Raw genomic sequence first — 27,337 nt, forward strand, 5'->3', positions numbered from 1 at the left:
GTGTTAATTGTGAGAGGCGGTAGTGTCTTGTAGCAACGGCAACAAAGAGGGTGATAGTCTAATATAGTGCAAAGTCTAGAATTATTTTATTTATTTTAACTAATAATAATATAATCGTGAAGGTGCATTTGGAATTTTGGTAATATAATAAGATATATGTGTGGTAAAACATGTTAATTGTTTGTGTAGCTAGTATCCTATAGGAATGCACGATTTGTAGCTTGATATCCAAACGATAGATAGATTTATATTTATAAATAGAAATATATTTTAATGGCATTGGTGGGTAATTTATAAACATGTATATGGGTATTTTATGTTAATTTTTTGGTAATGGCAGTGGTGAGTAATGTTAATTTTTCTTTTTTTTTTCTGATTTACGTGAGAATTTCTAGGCCTTGAGAGTGAACGTGGAGGCTCCGTTTGTTGGCCAAATAATAAGATAACTAGTGAGGTGCCCCGCTCATTTGCGCGGCTAGTATTGATATTCTAAATATATCTTGCATTTTTTATCTAATTATTATTCCAAAATTTAAATCTTTCTCATCACATGCTACTTGCTTCAGTAATCAAGAGTGTTTCTTTGCTACATCTTTCTTTGTTAGTGATGTGGCCGCATAGCAAGCGCACAGTACTAATCCTGTCACGACTGCCTATCTCCTCGATTTTAGCTACTACCATTCGCTGTAGTAGTAGTAACATGTTTCTTATCTGCCAGCCCTTTCAGTAATGCTGCGTACTGCTTAGTTCAACGGACTCAATTTCTCTTTTGTTAGCTTCCCTATTTTATGATCCTTTTGGTCGTCTGTTGCTACTATGTTTAATTCTGTCGTTTGTTGCATGGCACCATGCCTCCATGGCCTTGTTTCTATTGGGTAACAATCGATCCAAGTTTCTTGCTTTTTGGAAGCCAACAAATCTCCATATTACAGAGCACAATATCTTTTTCATAATTTCAACAACTTATGTTCATGTTCAAGCCTGATGAGTTTATTATACCAATCACGGCCTGATCGATATTGTCTTTGGTTCCCAATCTGCTTGTGGTGTTAATTGTTTTTGAGCTTGTGGTGTTAATTATGATCCAAGTTTCTTGCTTTTTGGAAGCCAACAAATCTCCATATTATAGAGCACAATATCTTTTTCATAATTTCAACAACTTATGTTCATGTTCAAGCCTGATGAGTTTATTATACCAATCACGGCCTGATCGATATTGTCTTGGTTCTCGATCTGCTTGTGGTGTTAATTGTTTTTGAGGTTGTGGTGTTAATTATGAGACGCGGTAGTGTCTTGTAGCAATGTCGGCAACAAAGAGGGTGGTAGTCTAATATAGTACAAAGTCTAGAATTATCTTATTTATTTTGACTTATAGTAATATAATCGTGAAGGTGCATTTGGGATTTTGATAATTTAATAAGATATACGTATGTTAAAACATATTAATTGTTTGTGTAGCTAGTATCCTATAGGTATGCTTGATATGTAGCTTGATATGCAAAACAATAGATAGATTTATATTTATAAATAGAAATATATTTTAATGGCACTGGTGGGTAATTTATAAACATGTATATGAGTATTTTAGGCTATTTTTTCTCGTAATGGCAGTGGTGGGTAATTTTAACTTTTTTTCTTCGATTAACGTGGAAATTTCTAGACCTTGAGAGCGAACACAGAGGCTCCGTTTGTTGGCCTAACAATAAGATAATAGATAGATTGTCATGTAAAATACCCAAGAAAAAATTGTGGCGCAAAAAGGCTGGTGCTGCTAGCGGCGGTTATATAGGGGGAGCCAATATATCTCGTGGAATATGTTTAATCAACTCATCCATAAAACCCACCAAAATACAGCTGAAAACATTAAACTAATATTTTAAAAATGTTGAACAAACATTTTGAAAATTGTTGAACCAGCATTTTGAAAAATGTTGAACCAAATTTTGAAAATGTTGAACCTCAACATTTTTTTCCCATTTTCTTCGGTGCTGGCGAGCAGTGGGTGGCGGTGCCGGAGCTCCGACGGGCCCACGTAGGAGCGCGTATGCCGGCAGCGCGTGGAGCCTGGCGGGCCAGCTGGCGGCGGAGCATGGAGCTCCGACGGGCCAGCTGGCGGCGGCGCTCCCGCGTGGAGTAGGATGCGCTCGGCAGGCTGAGGGGGGTGGCGAAGGAGCTGGCTAGCGCGGCAGGGGCGGCTCGGGGCAACGCGGCCGACGGGTGGCAGCAAGGGGCAATGCTAGACGGCGCACCGGTGGGTCGGGGGGAGGAGGGGTCGGCAGTGCGAGGGGGGCGCGCCTGATGTTGGGTGGCGGCGGTTGGCGGGCTCAAGTGAAGAGGAGTAGGGTGAGCGACATCCAATAGATGTAATTATTTGCATAATCTCAAACAGTGAAAGACTGAGTTGAAAAAAATCTTCCAAAAAATATATAGAATCGGCGGGTTTATATATCACTTAAAAACTTAAAAGTGATCAATAGCGCACGAAGCGACCACGTGAGCCCACATAAACGACCCATGAGGAGGAAGAGGGCTCCTCCTCTGGGCCGACAGTTTGCTCCTCCGTGCTGCAATCTCCTTCATCCCTGGCGGTTGGAGCCATCTCATCCACTGCCTCCACCTCCCGCTCCCTCTTAACCTCCTCTGCTCTAATCTCTCTCGCATCACCCTCCACCACCTTCTTCTGGCATCGGCCGCTCCCACCTCCAGATTTACCACCACCGACCGCTTCCACCTAATCCAACTTCATCAATGAGTTCATCGGTCATTTTTGTTTCTGCTTATGTGAATCTCACTTTTTTGAGAAGCAAGATTTTATGACAAGCCAGCTATCTGGATAATCGGTTGTCTGAATAAACTATGTGTTTGACAATCCTGATTATTTTGAGTCGATTCTCCAGGAGGAGTGGTAAATTTTTTGAAATACTCCTAAAGTTGATGATATCTCATTTTTACTGAATATGAGCAGAAGCCAATAATTTTTATATTTTTCTATCTTGCTAGATAATTATATCGCAATATATGTAAAGTCAAATCTTGATAAAAAAATCTTAATTTATGCTTTTTTCTACTTTTCCTACTCATTTTTCTTTCCTCCTTAATTTATGCCTCTTCTTTCGGTCTTCATGCGCCTGCCCCTCTCTTCTCTCTTCTTCTGTCCCCTACTCGTACGGGCGGCGGGCCTGGAGCTCCCGTCTCGCGCTCCAGCGTCTACCCCGCCCTCGAGCTTCGGTGACGGCCCCAGCCTTGAGCTTTGGCACCCAGCTTCTTCCGCCCCACCTCAAGGTCCCGTGTTGCGGTACCAGGGTGGCGGCACGGTAGCAGGGCAGCGGCAGGGCGCGACGGGAGGGGTTGGCCGGCAGGTGGTAGCGCGCGGCAGCAGGGATGCGGCTGGGGCACCACAGCAGGGAGCGGCGGCGCGGATCCGAGGTCGCGATGGTCAGTCGAAGGACAGGGACGGCGGCACGCGAGCACACGACGTGTCGACGGCAAGGACAGCATGATTCATGGGGTAGGTGGCGCGAGGAGGATGCGGTGCAGGGAGAAGGTCATGCTGGGAGGGGGCGTCGCGGAGAGAGGCGGAGGGCAGGCGTGGAAAACGACCCTTGCTTACCGAGCTAGCATGCTCGGGACCGCGATGGACAAAGTCGAGATTCACGTTGTATCTGTGATTTCCGCTGAGCAACGTCCGTGAGAAGCGAAAATTAATCGAAGCATTTGGGTGGACTTTTTGCTTATTTTCACCGAGAATCCGCTTGTAAGCGAAAACAAACAGAACTATGGTTATGCCTCTGCCTCCTCAACAGACGACTACCCACTAGATATCTCTGGCACAAGGCCGTCGGTGCTCCGCTGCTTCGCTGCCTTGCCCACACACCACCACCATAGCCGCCCTCTGCAACTCTGGCATCCCAAGACCCTCCCCTCCATCTACGTTCGTGCCCTCACCAGTGCAACCTATCAACCTCAAAAATCTGAACCCTGAAATCCTAAATTCCAACCTAGCACGGCGATGAATGACAGCGAGCAGCGGCATGGACACGAAGGAGAAGAAGTTCGTACAATTAGACCGCAAAACTGGACCAAAGGCACAGCGCGCGCAGGCGACAAGTCGTTGAGCGTGAGATGGATAGCCGTAGACGTGGTCGCGAGGCCACAACCATCCTATTCATAGGCGATAGTTCCATACTTCCATCCATAGACCTTAGATTATATTCGAGATGGTATATGGCATCAAATCCTCGCTTAAGGACAAATCCATTCCATTCCTTTGCAGAGTGCAGATTTGCGTTTAAAAATTAAAATATATTCCGCTGAATCCTAGATTAAATAATGTTATCGCTACTGACATGATTATTCTGTCGCAATTAGTACACAAGTTGGCAAATACTACTAGTTGGCTACTGCTTCTACTAGCTAGACACAATTCAAATAAAAGACTTTTTATCAATGACAAAGAGGCACCGCCAAGATAGCGAAGGCTCGGAAAGGACACCATATACTGTAGTGCACGTCGTGACAAATTCGTCGAAAGAAAACAATCACCAGTGGAGTGACACAATACTGGCGTTTGGTACAACAGCTTTTGACTGGTTGCACGGCTGCACGCTATAGCTGCTGCTGCTGCTTCTGCTCTGCTCTACCATTCGTTCCGCCATTGCTGCCGCAGCTCCACCGCCGATCGAGCAAGCCAAGGCATGGGCTTGGGCGTGGCGGCTCTGCTCCGCGAGGCCTCGCCGGGGAGCCTGCTGGCCGGTGCGGCGGCCGTGCTGCTCCTGTGGTGGGCGGCAGCCGTGCTGGAGTGGGCCTGGCTGTCCCCCCGGCGCATGGAGCGGGCCCTCAGGTCGCAGGGCCTGAGGGGCACCCGGTACCGCTTCCTCTGGGGCGACCTCAAGGAGGAGCGCCGGCTGACGGGGGCAGCCCTGGCCAGACCCGTGCCCATGAACCGGCCCCACGACATCCTCCCGCGTGTCTCCCCTCTCCTCCACCGTGCCGTTCAGGAGCATGGTAAACAACAATTCGATAATCCTGAAGCAACCAAAACTGTCACCGCATATCCGAAATCCTTAAGCTTTCTACTTGTGTATTCCGGCCTAATCCATCATCCATCCTGAAACGGAATTGCAGGTAAGCTCTCGTTCACATGGTTCGGGACGATCCCAAGAATTACAATCATCGACCCTGAGCTGGCCCGGGAGGTTATGTCAAACAAAGACGGCCGCTTCGTGAAAACAAAGCTAGCCACTCGCATGATGAAGTTTCTGATTGGTGGGGTCGCGATACTTGACGGCGAGAAATGGGTCCAGCATAGGAGGATTATGAACCCAGCCTTCCATGCAGAGAAGCTGAAGGTGCTTTTGTTTATATTGCTCGAGTTAATTGATGAACACTTAATATTGCTTGAGTTAATTGATGAAAACTTAATCTAGTTGCTTGTGCTTTAGTTACATTTTGTTTACTTAGCTTTTATAAACGTTTTATGATATTCCATCTGCAAACATCTTGCTGTGCTGCTTAATTGGTTGCTGATTGACTAATTCAGACATTCAGTAGATCATAAAACATGACTTGTGTTTATGAGAAAATAAGTGGCATACTCGCTACACCGATAACAGTTTCATTTTTAATTCTAATGTCATGGAAATAAACACTAAAGAAAAGAGGATGGATCCATTTGTTCGAATTAGGTTCTTTGGAATTTTTTTTGGACCGTTGACAATTATCTTGGAAATGGATGCAGGGGATGTTTCCGGCGTTCTCTGCAGCGTGCAGTGATCTAATCTGCAGATGGGAGAACTTGCTCGCTGATTCTGCTGGAACCATTGAGCTAGATGTTTGGTCTGAGTTTCAAAATTTCTCAGGAGATGTTATTTCAAGAGCTGTTTTCGGTGTTAGCTACCAAGATGGCAGAAGGATATTCCAACTCCAAGGTGAACAACTTGTTCGTGTTACTCAAGCTTTCAGGACAAGTCACATCCCAGGATTCTCGTACGGTTTCAATCATATAACTCTAGTACTCAATAATGCTCATTGGTTTCTCCATTTTCTTGGCTGTGCAAAACCGTACCTTCAGGCATTTTTCATCCTAAGATTTCACCTTTACCTTTATCTGTCAGTCTCTTACCGACGGAAAGCAACCGAAGGATGAAGGCTATTAACAGGGAAACCAAGACGATCCTAAGGGGAATAATAGAGAAGAGACATGAGGCTATGAAGAACGGCGAACCCGCCAAGGATGACTTGCTCGGCATGCTGATGGAATCAAACATGAATTACAGCGACTCGGATGGAAAGTCCAGTAGGGGGATCACCGTTGAGGAAGTCATCGAGGAATGCAAGTTGTTCTACTTCGCAGGATCAGAGACTACCGCCATCGTGCTGACTTACACAATGGTAGCCTTAAGCATGCATCCGGAGTGGCTAGATCGAGCCAGGGATGAAGTTCTGCAAGTCTTCGGGCAGAACAAGCCAGATTTCAGCGGTGCAGGTCGTCTAAAAGTTGTGAGTATTAGTGTGATTGATTGAAAAAAAGGATAAATTCCAGTGAAAAACATGGTTCCGTTTTCTTTCATAACATAATTTTGTTGTTTGATTTTGTACTCGATATATAATAGGTGACCATGGTGCTGTACGAGGTGCTACGACTGTACCCTCCGGCGTTGTTCATTAACCGGCGGACACACAAGCAGACGGAGCTCGGAGGCGTCACGTACCCGCCGGATGTCATGTTCGTTGTTCCCATCATGTTCATCCACCGCGACCCTCCGCTCTGGGGGCACGACGCCGACGAGTTCAACCCGGGGAGGTTCGCCGAGGGCGTGTCCAAGGCGTGCAGCGACCCGGGCGCCTTCATCCCCTTCAGCTGGGGGCCGCGCATCTGCATCGGCCAGAACTTCGCGCTGCTGGAGGCCAAGCTGGCCATCAGCATGGTCCTGCAGCGCTTCGCGTTCGAGCTCTCGCCAGAATACGTGCACGCGCCCTTCAGCATCCTGACACTCCATCCGCAGCACAGCGTTCTGGTTAGGGTACGCCGGCTCTGATGAGCACATGTATTCTGATTAAATCATTTTGGTATTGGTAAATGAAGTGCATTTTGCACAGAAGTTTCATGCAAGTACCCACGTGATCGACATGCTTTCTCAAAAGCCATAGCAATAGTACACCTTCAGGCCTGCTAGTATTTGTAAAGAAGTTTAACTAGCTAGCCACTACTTAGGGCAAGTACATTGCTACATATCAGCAGTCTCATAGGTTGTCTCATGCAGTTCCACATAGGGTTCTTGATGACCTGGAGGAGAGAGTGGGGAGGAGAGAGAACAAAGTAATTGTTTAACAAAACAACCGCCTTATAAGCTAAATTTAAGGACTATGAGACTGTTTACTCACCATTGTACGAGCAGTTGTTGTTATGGTATTCATAATATTCCTTCTTCATTCCACTAATTAAGGGATATGTACTACTATGAGACAACTAAAAAGACCATCCATTGTAGATGTTATTTGTTAAGTCATCTAAGATGACATGTTATTTCATGAGACTGCCTATTAGGCGACTTCAATGTACTTGCCCTTACATTTGTATGCAGTTCATATAGGTTAGAATCGGTCAAGTCGAGTGTTGAGAGCACGCAGGGAGCCTGGTGGGCGACAGACGACAAAGCAAAGGCGGCCACGGAATCTGCCAATCACACTCCGCCGCCGCTGCCAGCTTCATATCTGCATCGCAGCCTCACACAGCTGTTGAGGGAGTTGCGACAAGGAGACCCCGACCCACGTGTCGTCTCCGCGAGGCTATCGGCGGAGCCCCCACCGCCACGCCCTAGCCTTTCTCCACCGCGCCCTAGAGCGGCGGCCGCCAGCACCCAGGTCGGCAGCGGCGCCGGCGCCGTGTGGCGGTCCTGCTTTTTTCACTCGCCTCTCTCCTCTACTCCGCCTCCTTCACCATTTTCCCCACGGACTTCCTCCATGTTCCCTTGGATGTTGAATCGAAGCTCGTGGAGGCCGGATCCGCACCTCTTTGTGGTCGGATCTGCACATCTCGTGGCTGGATCCGCTCGGATTTGGTTGTGGGAAGTGTCTTCTTCAGCATGGTGGTGCAGCAAGCTCCGATCGCCGGCCATGCTTCCTACTGCTGCTCTGGGTTGCTGGACAGGGGTGGAGGCTCGCCCTCCACGAGCCTCGTCAGATCTAGTGGCTCGGAAGTAGGGTGAAGCAGCAATCTACGCGAGGTTGTGAGGAGATGGGCGTGCAGCTGCTAGTGGTGGTGAGGGCAGCTGGTTCTTTGTACTATCACTCACCTGCTTCGATCTGCATGGCTGGTCATGCGACATGCCTAGCTGCTCGATCCGAGACACCCTCACTACGACATGGTCTCCACCACGCTCGGCTAGTTGATGGCCAGGAGGTGATTTGCCAGGTGCTAATGTTGCTACAAGCGGCGTGATATTTTTGCCATTTGGTTAGTGTGGGGAGCTCTGTGCGAAAGCTATGCATGACTTTGTGTCGGTGCTGACGATGGCGATGCCCTTGACAGAGGGCGCATCACACCTTCTTGGAGGCGTCGTCATCGAGCTCTCCTAGTTTACAACCATAGGCAACCTCCAGAGTGAAAACTCTGCTCTGGATTACCAGACAGGAGACGACAACATCGTCGTCCTCCTTCCTGAAGGAGTCTCTTTGGAGGCTCATCACTAGCCGATAGCCGTCCAACCAGGAATTTACTAGGGGTTTTGTGGTTGTTGCGTGCCCCCTCCTTGCTCCTCTTAGATGGGATTGGCGCTGGTTGTTGGCTGCTGTTGTGACTTGGCGAGTGCCCTCCTTTGGCGCCTCTGCTTCGTCAATGCTCTTTTTGTTGATGGTGCAAGTAAATCAAATGTCGGGTGCTGTTTTTACCACTTTCGACAATCCCCTTCAAGGTTTCCTCCCCTTGGATGGCATTGGATGACGATACGTGGAGCCTGGATGTGCTGTAGGTGTCATCATCAGCTTCAAGGAATGTCGTCGTATCCGGTGAGTTTTAGCTTGCGCGTCCTTCACCACCTTTAGTCCCTTTTTTGCTAGGTGGTCCCTCAGATGGAGGGTGACAGTAGAGCGGTGCAGCTGGGAGGGGTGCAATGGTCATGGAGTTAGCGGCAAGTATGTTGTTCGACGGTGGCACTAATTGACGATCAGTGGTAGTTTTTCAGTTGTCGTTTTTTACTGTCTTCGATTTGTTGTACCCTTTGTATCTGTAGGGCTATGCCTTGATCATGTATTGGCGCCTGCCACGCTCCATTCCCGGTTCTGCCGGTATCAGTGGTAAATTATTTAGGTGGGGACTCCTCATCCCCTCCCCCCCACCCCCACCCCCCAAGTGACCCTTCAAAAAAAAAAAAGAATCAGTCTAGTCAAAACTAGGCCGGGCATATGGCACTACATGCATAAGATGCTGTTCTACAGTCAGTGAACAACAGCAGCTACATAAAAACGTGTTTAGGGTCCAATTCTATTCGACTCACAAAAAGCTCAAAGAGCATTAGATTTGAAAATTCAATAATGACAAGTACAGCAAAACCAGGTTACCACCTCACAAATAGGCATACTGAGTGGTGAGCTACTACTTTACCGTTGAACATTTTATCTGTTCACACAATCATACAAATTGATCTGTTTATTAAGGTCTAAACTACATATATACTTTCTAAAAAAAAGTTGTTTCGCAGCTCAGCGAGTTTTTTTTCTTTTTTTTCTTCTCATTTTCTGCCCGCCTACTCACATTCAGGCGTGGGCGGTACGCGCGGGAGGTAAGCGCGGGAGTCCAATTGCAAGGGAGCGCAGAGCCAAATATATTTTCCATGTGAGTTATGTCAGAACCGACAGGCCAATTAGCATTTTTCATGTGCTATATATCTCAACCGACAGGGCAATATATAATTCCCCTGTGTGTACTACAAGTACCGACAGAGTAATACATAATTTCCCTGTGTGTATACCAATTACCGACAGGGTAATTCATTTCCCTATGAGTTATTCAACAACCGACAGGATAATATATGATTTCCCTGTGTGTACATAAAAAACTGACAGGCAAATACCACACACTCAGGGAAAATCCGTTTTCCAGTAGTGATCAGAGCTTCTTCAGCTTGACCTGAGCACCGTGCTCAGGGTGCAGGGTTATCACAGTGTATGGTACGTGGGTGTACGATGGCGAGAGCTCAAAGGAGAAACACTGGAGGACGGTGCACAACGCCATTTTCGCTTCAAGTAATGCAAAGTTTTGGCCGATGCAGATCCTGGGTCCCCATCCGAATGGAAAGAAGGCGGTCTGGGACTTGGTGGCATTAGAGATGCCCTCAAAAAACCTCTCCGGGTTGAACTCGCTTGCATCTTTTCCCCAGATGGTGGGATCATGGTGAATGAACAGAAGGGGCAGCAGAAGGTCGACTCCAGCAGGGTATTTGATGCCACCAAGCTCCATTTCCTTGTAAGTTCTTCTGTTTAGGAATATTACTGGTGGGTACAACCTAAGGACCTCGTATAGGATCATTGTTACCTGCAGAAGCAAATCTGAAGGTCAAGATCATTAATCCAAATATACAGTACGAAAAACAACAGGTATCCTGTTTTTCCTCTGAAAGGTTCCTTTAAGATTATGTTTAAGTCTGCTCCTGAATTCTCGGTCTATTCACTTAGTCAGCCATGGATTCAAGGTACTAATAATGTTATAGTTTTCTGAAATAAGTTAGATACTAATGTTTTCATTGCTAAGATGTAAGCCCTCGTAATATTAAACTAGTATTTCTCCACATAATCACACAATGATGATGTTTAATGAATGGAAAAGAAAGCATTTTCAATGCCCTAAACTTTGTGCATTTCACGATAAATGTGCACTGATCTCATACTTACAATCTTCAGGCGGCTCAACCTATCAAAATCTGGTCTAGCTCTTCCAAAGTGATTCAACACTTCTTCTCTTGCCAGCTCTTGCCATTCTGGGTGCATGCTTAGCACGATTATAGTCCAAGTTAGCAGGAGTGATGTCGTCTCCATATCTGCGAAGTAAAATAGCTTGCATTCCTCAATTATATCTTCTGTAGACATTCCTAGATTCACTTTTCCATTTGATTCTCTCATGTTTGACTCTACCAATATGCCCAGTAAATCATCGCTATTAGTCTCGCCATTTTTAATAGCTTTCTCTCTTTTCTCAATTATTCCGCGCAGAAGTTTGCAGATCTCCCGATCAATTTGTCTCATCCTTCTGTTATTTTTTGTAGGCAAGAACCTGCATATGTTCAATAGTGGTATAAGCACTATAAAAAAAATTTCTTTCCTTAATGTAGCTGGCTAGTGTTAACCAGGGTTAAAAATCCCGACCGGAACCCGTCCGGTTTTACCGGTAACCGGTCAAACCGGTTCCGGTTCCGGCCGGTTTCAAACCGGCCTAAATTTAAAATTCAAATTTGAATTCCAAAAAATGAAAAATTCCTAAAAATACTTCAAGTTGCGACGAATCTAATGGTGTCAAATTTTTTCAAATATTCATTCATTTAGTATACTTCGTGAGGTGAGCATTTGAAGTTAAACAATAAAGCGTGCATACAAAAGTATACAAATACAATGTAAAAGTAGTACAAAAGAGGGTTGGAGGGTTCATTTAGGCTAAAACATGTTATACAAACATTCATTTAGTATACTTTGCGGCCATTTGAATTTAAACCAAAAAAGAAAAAAAAATTGAATTTGGCCGGTTACCACTCAAACCGACCGGTAACCGGTCAAACCGGATCGGTAAACCGGTCAATCCGGTCGGCTAGCCGAGGAACCGGTTGAACATGAGTTTTTGGTTTGGATTTTGAATATGGTCGGTTTTTTCTGGTAACCGGTCAAACCGGTCCGGTTTACTGCTACCAGTGGGCGGCGGTTTTGTCCCACCGGTCGGTAAAAAAAACCCTAGTGTTAACGGGGAAGAGCTAGCGGACCAGGGTTCAAATCCTGGTTCCTCATATTTGTTCAGGTGGAGTACTTAATACCTCTCCGTAACCCACATCATAAAAAAATCTTGCTTTTTAACACATTACTATGCCAAGTCATTTATCTCCCAACTCCCTTGTATCAATGAATCATAGGAATGAAAAAGTCGAGATTGTTCAAAATATTTGTGAACGGAGAAAGCTAACTTCCTATCTCTTCCTATATTTATAGGAACCGATATGGTGTCTTAAAGTATAGATAGGAGTAACAAATAGAATTTTTTGCAGAAACATGTAAATAGAACTTTTTTGCAGAAACATGTTGATGTCTGACTAATGACCAGCTACGCAATTTATTTCTCATGAAAAAAAAGTTTTGCTAATGTTGGAGGGGAAAGAACGAACCAATAGCCTGGGATAAACATTGTTTGGAAAGACTGTATAAGGCGTTCAGCTTGCTCTCCTTGCAGCTGGAAAATTCTCCTACCCGCCTGATAGCTGCTACCAAACGCGGTTCTTGAGATGGCATCTCCGGTAAGATTTTGGAACTCAGGCCAGACATCAATCTCAGAAGACCCCTCATGCGACATTAAATTTTCCCATCTTGTAACCATTTTGACACAGCAGGTAGAAAATACTGGTAACATCCGCTGTGAATGACACATCATTGTTAGTAAAGATATTATCAAATATGTGACTTGCAAAACTGAGAAAAATAAAGTCATGAGAATAAAATTCAAATAACCTTTATTTTCTCATGGTGAAAAGCGGGATTGAGGATCCTCCTGTGTTTTGCCCATTTCTCTCCTTCATGATTAAAAAGCCCGTTGAATATCAACTTCCAGACACGAGTTGTCTTCGGTTAGCCAAAGTGGACAAACTTGTTAGACAAAATCTCTCCCACTAACTCGGGGTCAGGAATCATCATCCTTGGCGTTGGGCCAAACCAAAAGAATGACAATTTCCCTGCATTTTAAGGTTTGAATTAATCTCACGAGCTCTTTTACAATGATTGTAAAATACTAATGAGTACTTTCAAGTACTTTTATCTTAAATTTTTTTCTAGCCGTTGACTATGGAGAATATTATAAAAATTAAATTAAATTAAATTCGTATTCGATCCCACTTATTGGTACTTGGTCCCACATTTTGGAAGTACCAGTTACTTTATCCTAGGTACTTTCTACCTTCACCACCGTAGAATTTTATCAGATAGACGGCTCCTATTTTTTCAATCATTTTAAAGTTTCTATAATCTCATAAGTAAAAGGATCAACAAACTGCATCGCAATAATTTTCTGAGACTACGGTTGCCACACCCCTCTTGTTTTCTAGAGAAAATGGGAAAGAAACCGACTGTCACACGGGAAATCTTATTCAAAGGCGTGCTCTAGTTTGATAGTTGTTCTTGTCAAATACACCCAGACAACACAAACTATCCCATTATTACATATGCACGTGTCGTCTTTCAGAAGGGAAGTGATTGATTGTAAATATTGTTATTGGGGGGGGGGGATACAAAGCTATTTTGCGTATGCTACCTAAATGATTGTTGGCGAATTCGCCGACCAAACTTTCACAACTTCCAATGTAACTATTGTATCATAAAAATATCCTAAGGCAAATCATGTTATCTAGATTAAATAAACTACACTAGCCTATCAACCTGTGATCCCACACGAGCTAATTAGAATTAGAGAAATTTTACAATGATTGAAAAAATAGGGGCTGTCATTTATTAAATATTCTAACACATACTTTAAAATATATATTTATCATATCTAGTTGCAATTGATTCCATTTTGCATCACACCTCCATGTGTGTTTAATATATATTTAATTTAACCAATTATTTGTGAATTGGCATTCTTATCTCTTTCATCATATATGAATACATGGTAATACATATCGTGGGTAGTATTTTTATATAAACAATAACATAAATAATATATTAATGATGATAGAAATACTAATTTTGAATTTTATATTTGTGCGCTTTAATATTTTGTTATAATTATATAATTTAGCTTCACATCTAGAGGTTACTTTGACTTTTAATAATAAAATAGATGAATAATTTATATGCAAATTTATTAGGTTATTTGTATTATTTTTTATAATAGTATAGGTGGTTAATTTACACAAAGATTATGGAATTATTTTATATTTTTTTACGATAGCCGTACGCAATTTACGTATATATTTAAGGGTTACTTTAGTCTATTTTCATAATGATAAAGATGAGTAATTTATTAGAAAAGATAACAAATTCAATGAATATTATAATTAGAGTTATCAGATTGATGACTGGGTGTTTCTAATTTTTACAAAACTTTTAAAATTTCTCTATTTTTTAAATATCTACCAAAAAAATTAGGTGCTTACGTGGAGGCTTCTTCAATCAGCCTATATTACCGTTCTCTTTCACGAGGTCGTGGAACATGGGCTGCACGCGGGCGATGATGTCGTGGCAGCCGAGCGGCAGCGGCTTCGTCCGCGCCTCTCGGTTGCGCCGGGCGTCCTCCCTCACGTCGCCGGTGAAGAGGCGGTACCTGGTGCCCCTGAGGCCTTGCGCCCGGAGGGCCCGGTCGAGCCGCAGCGGTGTCCACCAGGCCCACTCCAGCGTCCTGGCCACCAGCCATAGCAGCACTGCGGCCGCCGCCGTGCCGGCCAGGCCCTGCCACGAGGAGACCTCCCGCAGCGCCAGCAGAGCTCGAGTGGCCATCATGCTGGAGTGGTATAAGCAAGCAGAAAGCAGAGATAGGGTGCGATGAGGGGATGTGCGACATGGAGCAGTGTTGTGCTATTTAAAGGTACTATAACATTAGGTGCGCGATGCACGCCCTACCGTTTAAACAATCAAATATGAGTAAATTAAAGTTAATAAAATATGGAATTAAATACAAGTAAACCGAAGTAATGAAATGTGACAAATGTCACGCATAGTATATAATAATAATTCGACACAAAATCACACCATATTGTAATAAATACATCGTTAATATGCTAACATATGCACTGTTTTACTCAAATACAAGTTTTACATATGACAACATGTCGAATTGTAGGAACAATCCATGGGTTCATGACTTAGTGCTGCGGAAGACCAATAAAAGTAATGACATCACAATATGTACTCTTAGATCACTGCCTTACTATTTGCTTCCCTAAATGCAAGGCGATAGCACATTAAAAGGTAAGTGTTGTTTCGTGGTCATTAGTGACAAAGTTTTCTAGTGCTAGTTGCCCTTATCACCCATATATGGAATCAGAATGATAACTGGATATAGCAGGTCTATGAGCATATCCGCCGTGCTGGCCGGCGCTCGTTGCTATGCTTGAGCTCAAGCTCGACCAGGAGCATGTTGCCACGCCGCCCTCTCGCCACCACCCGGGACTGACCCACCGCAACATGCCCATATGGCCTTGTCTGCCCGTGGCTCCAGGCTGTAGCAGCCCATGCTGCGTCCGAGCTTGGCTGGCACTGGCACCTTGCCACCTCGCTTCGAGCATTTGAGGCCTGCAGATTTGATTCAGGGTCTTAGCACATTGCATCAATCATACACAGATTTCAGCAAGATATCATCCGGAAACATTATGCCCCCAAGATCCACAAAACATGATTGAAACATCACAAGTTGTTCCAAACAAAAAAAAAAGATCGAAACATCACAAAATAAAATCCCAGAAACCACAGGGTTTTCCTTCAGGAGAAGAGGTTCAGACGGTGGGAATTGGAAGGTTACAGAACCACATATTCTTTTCTTTACTGGCTCTACCAAGATTAGTTCAATGTAGCATATGGAGATTGGGGAGGACATGTAATATGCAATAGGTAGTTAGGCAGGGTTAAGCTTTGAGAAACAGTCACAGCATAGCAAAAGGCAATAAACAGAATAAACTTCAACTTAAAATAGCTGCTAAGTATGATCAGGAAAAAAAAGGCAACAAACAGAACTTTAACGTAAAACAGAAGCCTCTAAACTATGTAACACAATATAGCATATTATGATCAACTTTGTACTCTCATTGCTGGTCTGAGTAATGAAACTTCATGGTCCCTTGTGGAAAAATAGCACAATATGATCAGGAAAAAGTTCCTTGGAAATAAAGTCTTCATTTATTAGTTGTTCTTTCTGGAGACATTAAACTGAAGTCTTTGAATGTATATATATTTTCTGAAAATGAACATGTCGAATGTCGTGGTTGTGAAAAGCAATTTACCTCGGTTCAGTAATCTTGCTGCCGCTTTGTGGTGTGGTTGGTGGTTCAGAGAGCAACAGAGGTGCCACCCTGCTCCTTAATTACTCCCTCCTTCCCCGTTTGTAGGGCGCATCCGCGCATGACCAAATAACACAGGTACCAAGATTTGCATTAATAACATGGAGAGCAAACGGCATCGCTTCGATCTTAGAGATGTTGCATGGCCGCATGCAGCCTTGCATGGCCACATGCAAATGGAATTCTGCATGGCAGCATGCAAATGTTCTCCCGCCGCGAAATCCTGCAGGCGCTTAAATGCTTCCGTGAGTTAATTGCTTCCATGAGTTAATTCCTGCGTAACAAAACCCAAGGCTGCACGCCTTATATTGGAAGAAAAGCTGAAAATGGTCATGCACCCTACAAACGGGGAAGGAGGGAGTATGAGATAGCTAACAATTTGAGTAGCCAAGAGCAGCTTTCCTTTTCAGGTCGGTCCATCCATTGTTGACCAAGCATGCACATACAATGCAGGGGTACATAGGAATTCAAGATACAGAATGCAAGATAAAGAAGATGCAATTATGCTTATTGGATAGAGATGCATAGTAGTTCAGGAGGGAGAATGGGAAAAAATGTGAGCATGCAAAATTAATTAAATGATCTCAATATTATGACTGATATTCTCATTTAACTAATGAATACACTAAATTAGGGGAATGGTAGATCACGGCCAACTGTTTTACCGATATTCTTCACTAAAGCAGTAGTCATTAGATACAAACTAATCACCTATTCTGAGTTCTGAGGCTTCCAATCATAACTCGACAGATTGGACTCTTCTATAATTATTACTCCCTCTTAAGAACACTGGTCAGCCATACAAATACAATTATTAACTAAAGTAGTAGTATGGAAGATGAATTGAAAATGTAGCCACATTAAGGAACAATATGGCTAGTACTTGCCATCAGAATTGAGCTTAAGCAAAATATGGAGCATATAAGAAACCTGTAGGGAAAAGAAATGACAAAAGATCACACCTTGTGGATGTGGATCTTCAGACTTGCACCTCATCTACCAGTCAGCATGTCTCCTTTGATGCTATTCTGCGTCGAATGCCTGAGATGCAAGCAGAACAGCTTGCAGCAACCGGCCACCTAAGCCAAAAGCAGGCACCAGGTGCATGGAAGGCACAAGGAGTAGGGATGTCCTGCAAGGAAGGGGCGCTGCAGCAGATGAATGCTGCATCCCCGCGTAGCCGAGGTGCCGCGCAGCAGGTTTAGCAATGAGGAAGGGGCTGGTATTTCAGCCAAGATGAAAGTGGGCCTGAACCACCATCCACAGTGGACAAGGGCTGAGGATGCGCCCGCCGCCGTGGATCTTGGCCGTACGCCGTGGATATCTCAGCGCTGGAACGCGACGCCCTCCCGCTGCGCTGTGGCCGCAAGCGTGACGATACTCTCGAACTCCCACGCCGCCTTCACCTCCCCCGCGTGCTGTTGTGCCTGACTGCAGCGCGCCGCAGTGAACCCAGCGCAAACGCACAGGGCCCCTTCCACCTCACCTCCGCCGCGACAGCCCTCGGCGGCGCCGCGCCCGCCGCCTCCTGCTCCGACGAGGCTGACTCTGTAGCAGGCGCAGGCGCCAGCAGGGGCAGCCCTTCGATTGCCAGACCACCAGGCGCACACGGAACTTGCGCGCCGGCGGCGGCCGCGGCCGCGGCCACCACCGCCGGAGCTTGCGCCTGCCATAGCGCATGGAGGAGGGACGAGGCTGGAGGAGAGCGCCGCTGCAAGATCCGGGAGGAGCGTGGCCACCGCCGTAGAGTGAGGCGCCGGGTCGAAGACGGCTTAGCGGAGCTGGGCCACTGCGCCGGGTCGACATGATTCGGGCGACCAGGCTGGAGAGGAGCGCCGTCGCAAGACACGGGATGAGCGTGGCCACCGCTGGGGCAAATCCGACTGTAGCGGAGCGGGGATGGGGCAGAGCTGGACCGCCGCGCCGAGTCGACATGGTTGGGGCGGCTGGCCACCGTCACCGTGGCCAGCCGGCACGCGCCCTCCGAGCCCTGTCCCGCACTGGATCCGGATCCCAGGGAGCGGGTGGCGACAGGGAGCAGGAGGGGAGGAGACGGTGGCAGGAAGGCAGGGAGAAGAGAGGGAGAGAGGCGGCGGCGGGGAACAGGAGAGAGGGAGAGGGCGGCGGGAACAGGGAGCAGTAGAGGAGAGAGGCGGGGTTAGGGTTTGGGGTGCGGGAGGGGCTTTTCGCAAAAGTGACTCAGGGGGAACAGCATTGGCGATTTTTTTCTTCTTCACGTTGAATTAAACTTTAATATGAGGACCTATATAAAAAATATAAGAACGTGGTTTCTGTTCATTTTGGACGTGTTGTACTGATTTGCGATTACTAATAAAGTTTAGGGTGTTTTTGTAAAACAACCGAGCCTCGCGCAGGTTGACACGCGTCCGCTTTTTCCCGTCGGATGTGGGGAGAGGAGCGCATGGCAGTGGATTTTAACCATTCCGATGTTTAGGGGTGCTTAGGTCATCTCCAACCCATAGTACCTATAGGCGGTGTCTAAATAAAAAAAAAGTAAAAAACTACCAGTATAAACTACTTCCCTAATACATAGTTTCTATAATAAATGAAGAAAATAAATCTCATTCAATCCTCTCTCTTCTCTTTTTTCTTGTCTCATCCTATTACTCTTCCCGTTTTTTTAGTTTTTGTGTAGACATGATGTTTTGCATCAAAAACGATGTTTATTTTTTCCTCATTAACTCTCATTCCTATCCCCAAATTGCTTACATGACACCTTTACTAATTCTATGGACACCATCTTACTAGGAGTGTTGGGGCTGATCTTAGTTGCTTTGGTGAAATTTTTTGAAAGAGAATCTTGCTATTTTGGAGTACTAAATAAATCTATTTACAAAACTTTTTGCACGGATGGGTTGTAAATCGCGAGATGAATCTAATGAACTTAATTAATCTATAATTAATCCATAATTAGAGGATGGTTACTGTAGCATCACTGTTGCTGCAAATTATGGATTAAGTAAGTTCATTGGATTCATCTCGCGATTTACAACCCATCCGTGCAAAAAGTTTTATAAATAAATTTTATTTAATACTTCTTGTATGTGTCCAAACATTCTATATGATATTTTTTGGTGTAAACTTTTTGGATCTAAACACACCACAGTTTAAAAAAATAGCTCTACGCCACCAATTTTATCATTCTGTAACTTCACTCTACCAATTCCAAAAAAAATAAAGTTGTGGTACATAGTAGCTGATTGCAATGCTTCAACTTTAAAAAATAATGACTTGTTGTGAATAGCCTATTTTAGTTTTTATAAATAAGCTTGCGCCTCGCTGCCTCTCAAGAGGACAAAGAGGTCCAACGGATTGAAAGAGTTGCCTAGAGCCGCGCTGAACCACATTTTCTAGCTCCGCCTTCGTCAATGGGCTCCAAAAAATGGGTTTCGAAGGGCTCCTCCAAAGAAGCCGCCTCCCCGTACCCCGTTGGTAAGGCTCCGCGTGGGGAGCCGGATCTGGAGCTTATTTAGAGCCCCGCCAAACGTTGATTTTTTTGAGGGTGCACGGAGGAAAGAGACGAAATGCTTAATGTTGGATCCAAGCCCTTCTAAGTCCGTATGTATCAACTACCCATTATCAGATACGAGGTCCAATTTACTAGATTGACAAGGATGCTGGGAAGTATCTCTCTACCAGCGGTATTTGATTTTGCACCAGATGCTACAAGTAAAATATATTTTATGAACCTGTTGTCTAGGCCCATTGGAAGTGGTGGGAGAGCAAGAAGAGAGTTTGGATGATGATTTTTTTTAATTACTTGGCTAGGTACCAGACAAGAGGAATCTTCACGCTGAATCAAAAATGACAGGAACTCTCGTGTTTGGTTTAAAACCATGAAAATATTGTAGCAACTTTGACCAAAAATTAAGATGAGTAAACGAAGTCTAATTACAAAACCACCTCCACAACCCCCCGTGTAAATCGCGAGACGAATCTAATGAGGCCTTTGACCACGCGATTAGAGGATGGTTACTGTAGCATTACTGTATCAAATCATCACTTAATTACCGCCATTAGATTCGTCTCGAAAAGTTACACTCATCCCTGAAAAGGTTTTGCAAATAGACTTCATTTAATACTCCATGCGTACGAGATTCTTTTCTCGAAAAACGTGCGCGAAAAAAATCACATGTAACCAAACACGGCCACCTCCGTGACGTGTCTGGGTGCTACTTCCTCGGATGATTTTATACGCTGCCGCTGCTCTAATTGCCACCGACCTGAGATTATTCTAAAAAGCAACTTCACTCCATCAATTCTATTTTTCTATAAATTCACTCCACCAATTCCAAAAAATACAGAGTTGTTGTACGTAGCTGATTGCAATGCTCCCACTAAAAAAATGATGACTTGGTGTGAATAGTCTATTTTAGCTTTTGTGAATAAGAGCATCTCCTAGAGTTTTTCTAAATTTTACTCTCTAAATTATCATTTGGAGAGTCACACACATGAAAATTTTATTCTATACATCTTCACTCTTCAACAGTTTTTCTATATCTTGTTTACACTCTAAATAACTATTTTCACTATCTATCTTTGGATAGCGAGAAATTCGAAATAGATAATGATTATATTTGGATAACTACTTAGAGAAGCTCTTCGAGGTTATTTTTCTATTAAAATCTTTATTCCTTAAATTAGGATAAATATAGAAAATCTTTTGGAGCCGCGCGGAGCTTTTTTTGACTCTGCCTTCATCGATGGGCTCCAAAGAGTAGGTTTCGAGGGCCTCCTCCGAAGGAGCAGCCTCCCCGCACACCGTTGGTAGGGCTCCGCGTGGGGAGCCGGATCTGGAGTTTATTTAGAGCACTGCTAAGCGTTGAGTTTTTTTAGGGTGCACCAAGGAAAGTGAGTAAGATTCTCAGGATGCTTAATGCTGGATCCAAGGATGCTGGGAAGTACTCGTATCTCTCTAACAACGGTGCTTGATGATGATGATTTTTTTGAACCTGTTGTCTATACGGTGGCCCGTTAGGAGAGGTGGGAGAGCCAGAAGAGAGTTGGATGATGATTTTTTTTATTTGGCTAGATACCACACAAGAGGAATCTTCACGCTGGATCAAAAATGACAGGCCCCATTTGGATCACTGCTGCTAGCACACCTAGCCCAAAAGAGAATCTTTAATGTATGAATCTTTTCACGGATAGGTGTAACTTTGTGCGACGAATTTAATGACAGTAATTAATCAATAATTGATTACAGTGATGCTACAGTAACCAACCTCTAATCGTGCGGTCAAAAGCCTCATTAGATTCGTCTCGCGAAGTAACACAGGGGTTGTGAAGTTAGTTTTACAAACTGACTTTATTTAGTACCTCTAATTATTAGTCAAAGTTTGTGCTACTTGTGCTACAAACCAAACGTCAGGAACCCTACCTCCGTGACGTGTCTGGCTGCTACTTCCTGGGATGATTTTATACGCTGCCGCTGCTCTAAGATGTCATCGCCACTTACCTGAGATTATTCTGTGGCACGTTAGTCCAGGCGAATACTAGTTGGCTAGCAAACACAATTCAAATAAAAGACTTGTGTTATCATTGACTAACAGGCACCGCGAAGATAGTGAACACGTCCTGACAAATTCGACGAAAGTAAACAATCGCGAGTGGAGTGACACAACACTGGCGTTTGGTACAATAGCTTTTGACTGGGTGCACACGGCTGCTTGCTGCTGCTCGGCTCTGCCGTTCGCTCCGCCATTGCTGCCGGCCTGCCGCAGCTCCACCGCCTATTGAACAAGCCAAGGCATGGGCGGCGGCTCTGCTCCGCGATGCCACGCCGGGGAACCTGCTCGCCGGCGCGGCGGCCATGCTGCTCCTGTGGTGGGCGGCAGCCGTGTTAGAGCGTGGCTGGGCCCCCGGCGCATGGAGCAGGCCCTTTGGGCGCAGGGCCTGAGGGGGCACCCGGTACCACTTCCTTTGAGCGCCGGCTGACAGCGGCGGCCATGGCCCATAGCTAGCCCCGTGCTCATGGACCGGCTCAACGCAGGGCCGGCCGTGTAGTGTTGGGCCCTGCAGCGTTGGCAGGCGGGGCAGGCGCTATGAGGCCCCAAATTGCAGGGGCCCTCCGATCTGCATGCATGCAGTATATATATACTAAGTTTAAACTGTGATATGTTATCAGCTTAACGAAAACTGCAAACAATCAGCACATCGATAGTCCGCTCATCTTACATTCTACCTGACGTAAAAAAAATGCTTGTTTGCCTCGGCTCCTCATTGCCTCTCCGACTGACTGCCTCTCCGTAGTACGCAACGGCACCCAAATCGTAGATTTCCCCTAACGCTTGAAGGAAGGTAGAAAAAATCGATCCTAATTTCCAAACTGATTAGAGCTTGATTTAGTATCATATTTTTTGCATAATCCTTTTTTTCTGTAAAATCTCAATCAGTATTGTAATCTTTGTTTATTTTTATTCTAAAGAGTTTAGTAGGATTTTCATCTATTCAAGAGATAGGAATTGTTCAAAATGACCGGGTAAGTGTTGCCACCGGCTGTTTGCAAGTTATACTTTTGATGTAATTGTATGCAACTATTTTCACCATATGAATTTTTTATAATGTATCGAAATCAACTTTGCCACTGATATAAACTAGTTGGATGTTTATGTTTATTACGGGCCTCCAATTTTGGTTTTGCCCCGGGCCCCAAGAAACACAGGGCCGGCCCTGGCCCCATGACATCCTCTCGCGCGTCTCCCCTCTCCTCCGCCGTGCCGTCCAAGACCATAATATGTGCGTTGTGCGCACATGTAAACTGCAATTCGATCATCCTGGAGCGACCAAAATTGTCATTGCACATCCGGAATCCTTACGTTTTCTAATTGTGTTTTCTGGCCTGACACAGGGTGGGACCCATGATTTGGGATTTGGGTATGCAACAATTTTATAGGATGAAAAAAAATTGGTTGCCGCTGTGTGCTGTGCGGTTCCTAGAGCCGTGGGCCGCTCGTGTCTTGCCACAGGAAAGTTGTCGTCCGTCATGCCGCTAGAGTTCGTCGTCGCCGATCGAAAGCGGAAAGGATGCGGCCACGCGGGAAGAGGGAAGTGGAACCAGGATGGATAAGGTTTGGAACTTAGGGTCGGTACTGGTTGGGAGTCATGGCTGGACCATCGCGGCTGGATCTAGAGGAGGAGAAGTAGGCCATTTGAGCCCAAGAGGCGATATGAGATTGGAAAGCCTGTTTTGTAATGTTAGATCATCTTCAAGATACACCTAAAGACTATTCTAATTATGAATTTAGTATTTTGGAATACCTCTCTCCAAAAGTTCTCTAAAACCAATCCCTCAAGATAGCAATGTCCTAAATTATATCTCTCTCTCCTCAGATCGTCGAATATCCACAACCTATTCCAAATACTTGCCATTTTAAAATCTGATCTGAGACTTCATACTTCAAATTCATGGGTCTTGTTTCCTAATATGTCAAGGTTATAGAGAAGTAATAATTAGGATGACCCTCTATGTGAGATAATATAGAGAGTTATAGACTAAGATTTAAGAATTATTTTAGAGATGCTCTTATTCTTTTTTATACATATACATATTGTATACTGTGTGTATATATATTTTAAAAATTTGGGTATTCAACTGAATACCCTTGAATCAATACCAGACCCGCCCCTGGCCTGATGCATCATCCATCCTAAGACGGAATTACAGGTAAGCTCTCCTTCACATGGTTCGAGATGAAAGAATTACAATCATCGACCATGAGCTGGCCCGGGAGGTTACGTCAAACAAAGATGGCCGCTTCGTGAAAACAAAGCTAGTCACTCACATGATCAAGTTACTAATTGGCGGGGTCGCGATCCTTGACGGTGAGAAATGGGTCAATCACAGGAGGATTATGAACCCAGCCTTCCATGCATGGAAGCTGAAGTTTTTTTTAATTCTACTCAAGTTAATTGATGAACACTTAATCTAGTTCCTTGTGCTAGTTACCTGTTGTTTACTTAGCCGTGATAATCATTTTCTGATCTTCCATTTGCAAACATCTTGCTATACTGCTTAATTGGTTGCTGATTGACAAATTCAGACATTCAGTAGATTATAAAACATGACTTCGGTTTATAAGATAATAAGTGGCATACTCGCTAATGTTAAGCAATATATGTGCCATCAGAACTACAAGTGGTAGATTTCTTTGCTAAAGCAGAAACTCAAGAACAACATTAGTTACATATGCTCAAAATCGATGCTTCAGATCCTCCACCTCTGCCCTGAGTTTGAAGGGGGATGTTAAGCAATGTATCTATATTAGGCCCATGGCCCATAGGCCCATAATGACATTGCTTCTTTGTGTTTCCTCTTTGCTCTAAGAATAACAAGAGCAAATCCATATTGAAGTGAGACCTGTAGTTGCAAACATTCGGCTGCAATCCTTTAAAATTGGAATCATTATGTTGCATCCAAATACACCAACTAAGTGTGATAATAACATCCATGAAGAAGGGCACACACAACTGGTTCTTTAGGGAGTCAAAGATCAACCAAGGATTATCATATAGAGATGAAGAGATGAAGAGATGTGTTTGATCCTCCTCCACATCTTGTGGATAGAAAACACAGTTATAGGAGGGGACCTGGATATTTCGACGTTTCAGAAGCCCTCTAGTGCTCAGTCTATCCTTAAGAAAAAGCTAGAAAAAGACTTTGTGTTTATTCTGTCAAGCTGACTTTCAGAGCCACGAATAGACGTGATGCAGGACCCTGTGCCCAATGAGATGTTTGTAAGTTCTTACAGAGGAAAAGAATGGAGAGCCCCAGATATATGACCAACAATCAAATTCTTCAGTATCAGGCAAATTATTCAAGGAGACATCTAGATCTATGAAACGAACCAGGTTTCCGTAAGGAGAACCCGAGTCCTTATATCTTCGTGATAGTCCCTAAATCAGAAGTTATCACATACATAACTCATTTCAATTACATATCAAGGTCATACTTCTCGACAAAGTCATTACAAGGATTTATTTATTACATAATCCAAAGGATTGTGATACGAGTTTCTGAGACAAGCCCCTTGGGCTAAAGGAAAATCAATCAGAAAGCGGAAGCAGTAGCTATTCTTCTGGGCCATCCTTCACAAAATGAGCGTAGCACAAACCATACTTAGTCTCTTCCTTCTTCGTCAGGTTTGACCTTCAAGTCGGATACCAACTGAAATGTCGGATCCTTAGCTCATTACTCACCTTCAGACTTGATCTGCACATCGGATCCTGCATATATCATTCTATCCCCAAGGCCGGGATAGGTTCACGTCACCATCCGTATGCAGTTTTAAGTGGATGCAACGATATCAAGAATAGTAGCCAAGGATAAGGATGGGGTTTTCCTATGCACAAGCAGCAACACGAATATATCATTCGAACTTCCAAGCTCAGGCCGTTTCGGCATCCCGGACTCCAGGTTAACTCACACCTTCAAACTAAGCATACCCCACCAAGGTGGTGCGAGAACTCCCACTCCTCGCACCTCAATTGCTATCCCAGCAGGCAGATGGACTAGACGGAGGTAGAAATCAAGTAACACTACTCTAGTTAGTGAAGCCGGATTAAGAGTTGTACATGACCGAGTACGTGGATGTACATATAGTTTTCACCATGCAGGGTTTGTACACCTAGACCCACTCGCCCTGAGGCCAACCAGGAGCGACCCGACTGACTACGAGGCACCAATCTATTCTCACAAAACTAATGGCTACGACCACCATCTGCTTTCCTGTGACACCCTAGGTGTTTAAAAGCCGATAATAGACAAACTAGAGCAATTAGTTCAATTAGTGGAAGTAATGAGTGGACAAACAACTATTAAATGGTAACTAAAGACAAATGAAATTCAAATTGAAATATTGGTTTCAAATTGTGAGGGCAAATAAAGAAAGTCGAACTCTATTTCATGTATAAATCACCTCACCAAAATATTGTACACTAAATCTGGTACCATTAGTAACATGTGCATAATAACTAATGGTCCCAATTTCAGCCCAATTAACCAAATTAAAATGACCCTTATATAGAGTTTTGAATCTTTAAATTTAACTCACAAACCATTGCTCAAATAAAAAAGTGCATAACACGAAAGTTGTAGATCTCGAACAACTGAACAAAAATGGTATTCAAAAGTTTTTCATTTGAAGCCAAGAAGAAGGAGAAAAATTGAATTTACAGAACTGGGTTTTGGAACTTTGATTCATTTACGAGACTGCCACTGCTAGCATCTCTCCTCTGACGTCGTCCGTACTCCGGCGACGGAAAACCGCCTCGGGAACGGCCAATGGGCTAATCCTCTATTTGCCACATGCCACATGCCACTTGGCCCTGCGCCACGCGCCCCTGCCATGCGCCAGCACGACCAGCTTTGCATATGTTGTAATAATTTTATTTGCGCATTTACGTTTTCTAGGCATTGATCAAAAACCTTAGATGCATGATCCCTAAGAACCTATGTTTGACATCCGGATCTTTTTATCGACTAGTTGCCTGTCTAACTAGAAACGGTAGAAGACGAGTGGTTTCCTGCCTCTCGCGAGAAAATAGGAATTTACTGACTTTACCTTCCGCTGAAATATAAGGACAATGGGCGGGGGTTGTGTAGTTGTGATACCCCGCTGGTGTAGTCGAAAATGGTTAAGGTCACGGTGTGTGGCTCATTTCGTTAAGCTTTTGAATGTACGAGCCACATGCCGAGAAATATGATAATCAGTAAGCTTAAGTACCTGATCGGACCAGCACGTGGAACGTTGGTAAATCCTCTTTGTAGAAGTAGGATTTATTTTTGTCGCGACATACGGGTGCAGAGTCTGCGTACTCTGTAGTCGGGTACCCCGTGTCCATGGACCGGAGAAGAAAGGGGAAAAATTGTGTGGGTGACTTGGTTCTCATACGTCTGCATTAGGTTCCCTTGGCCAGGTTGAAATTCGATTCGGAATCGTCCGCCTCTCACGGTATGAGACTGCTTAACGTTTACGGTCACATAGATTAACAAGTGGAACATGATGATGATAATACTGCTGGATGATTAAATGGTTGCTCTACTATATTTGAGTAGAGTTAGATACAAACTTAGAACGGTT

At 44.4% G+C, this 27,337-nt stretch overlaps 2 protein-coding genes and 1 long non-coding RNA gene across 4 annotated transcripts in view; 1 reads left to right on the forward strand and 2 right to left on the reverse strand.

The window, feature by feature from the left end:
* Positions 1 to 4,562: 4,562 nt before the first annotated feature.
* LOC120675740 (cytochrome P450 72A11-like) lies at positions 4,563 to 7,127 on the forward strand. The gene is made up of 5 exons (XM_039956949.1): positions 4,563 to 5,004; positions 5,125 to 5,348; positions 5,738 to 5,985; positions 6,114 to 6,498; positions 6,612 to 7,127. The coding sequence occupies exons 1-5, from the start codon at positions 4,695 to 4,697 to the stop codon at positions 7,035 to 7,037; spliced, it is 1,593 nt and encodes a 530-aa protein (XP_039812883.1). The 5' UTR covers positions 4,563 to 4,694; the 3' UTR covers positions 7,038 to 7,127.
* A 2,860-nt stretch (positions 7,128 to 9,987) lies between these two features.
* LOC120676197 (cytochrome P450 72A15-like) overlaps positions 9,988 to 27,337 on the reverse strand; it is a 58,388-nt gene continuing 41,038 nt past the window's right edge. The window contains exons 1-4 of one of the 2 annotated variants that reach the window (XM_039957429.1): positions 12,700 to 12,915; positions 12,360 to 12,604; positions 10,888 to 11,266; positions 9,988 to 10,531 (exon numbers count right to left, since the gene is read on the reverse strand). In XM_039957429.1, coding sequence (XP_039813363.1) covers positions 10,106 to 10,531; positions 10,888 to 11,266; positions 12,360 to 12,601 — 1,047 coding nt within the window. In that variant the 5' untranslated portion in view covers positions 12,602 to 12,604; positions 12,700 to 12,915 and the 3' untranslated portion in view covers positions 9,988 to 10,105. Of the gene's footprint in view, positions 10,532 to 10,887; positions 11,267 to 12,359; positions 12,605 to 12,699; positions 12,916 to 27,337 lie in introns of those variants that run through there. The other variant, XM_039957428.1, reaches the window with a different exon arrangement.
* LOC120676200 lies at positions 14,907 to 18,390 on the reverse strand. The gene is made up of 2 exons (XR_005675716.1): positions 16,179 to 18,390; positions 14,907 to 15,474 (listed from the first exon to the last, which is right to left on the reverse strand). It is a non-coding gene; the product is annotated as an uncharacterized LOC120676200 (long non-coding RNA).

The sequence above is a fragment of the Panicum virgatum genome, chromosome 5N, assembly GCF_016808335.1.
Source record: "Panicum virgatum strain AP13 chromosome 5N, P.virgatum_v5, whole genome shotgun sequence".
Classification (NCBI taxonomy): Eukaryota; Viridiplantae; Streptophyta; class Magnoliopsida; order Poales; family Poaceae; genus Panicum; species Panicum virgatum.

What these genes read in the sequence shown, in the direction of transcription:
- LOC120675740 (XM_039956949.1), top strand. Translation starts at nt 4,695, where the DNA reads ATGGGCTTGGGCGTGGCGGCTCTGCTCCGCGAGGCCTCGCCGGGGAGC. An exon ending in TCCATGCAGAGAAGCTGAAG is followed by an intron (nt 5,349 to 5,737) that starts GTGCTTTTGTTT and finishes AAATGGATGCAG; the next exon opens with GGGATGTTTCCGGCGTTCTC. An exon ending in AGTCACATCCCAGGATTCTC is followed by an intron (nt 5,986 to 6,113) that starts GTACGGTTTCAA and finishes TTTATCTGTCAG; the next exon opens with TCTCTTACCGACGGAAAGCA.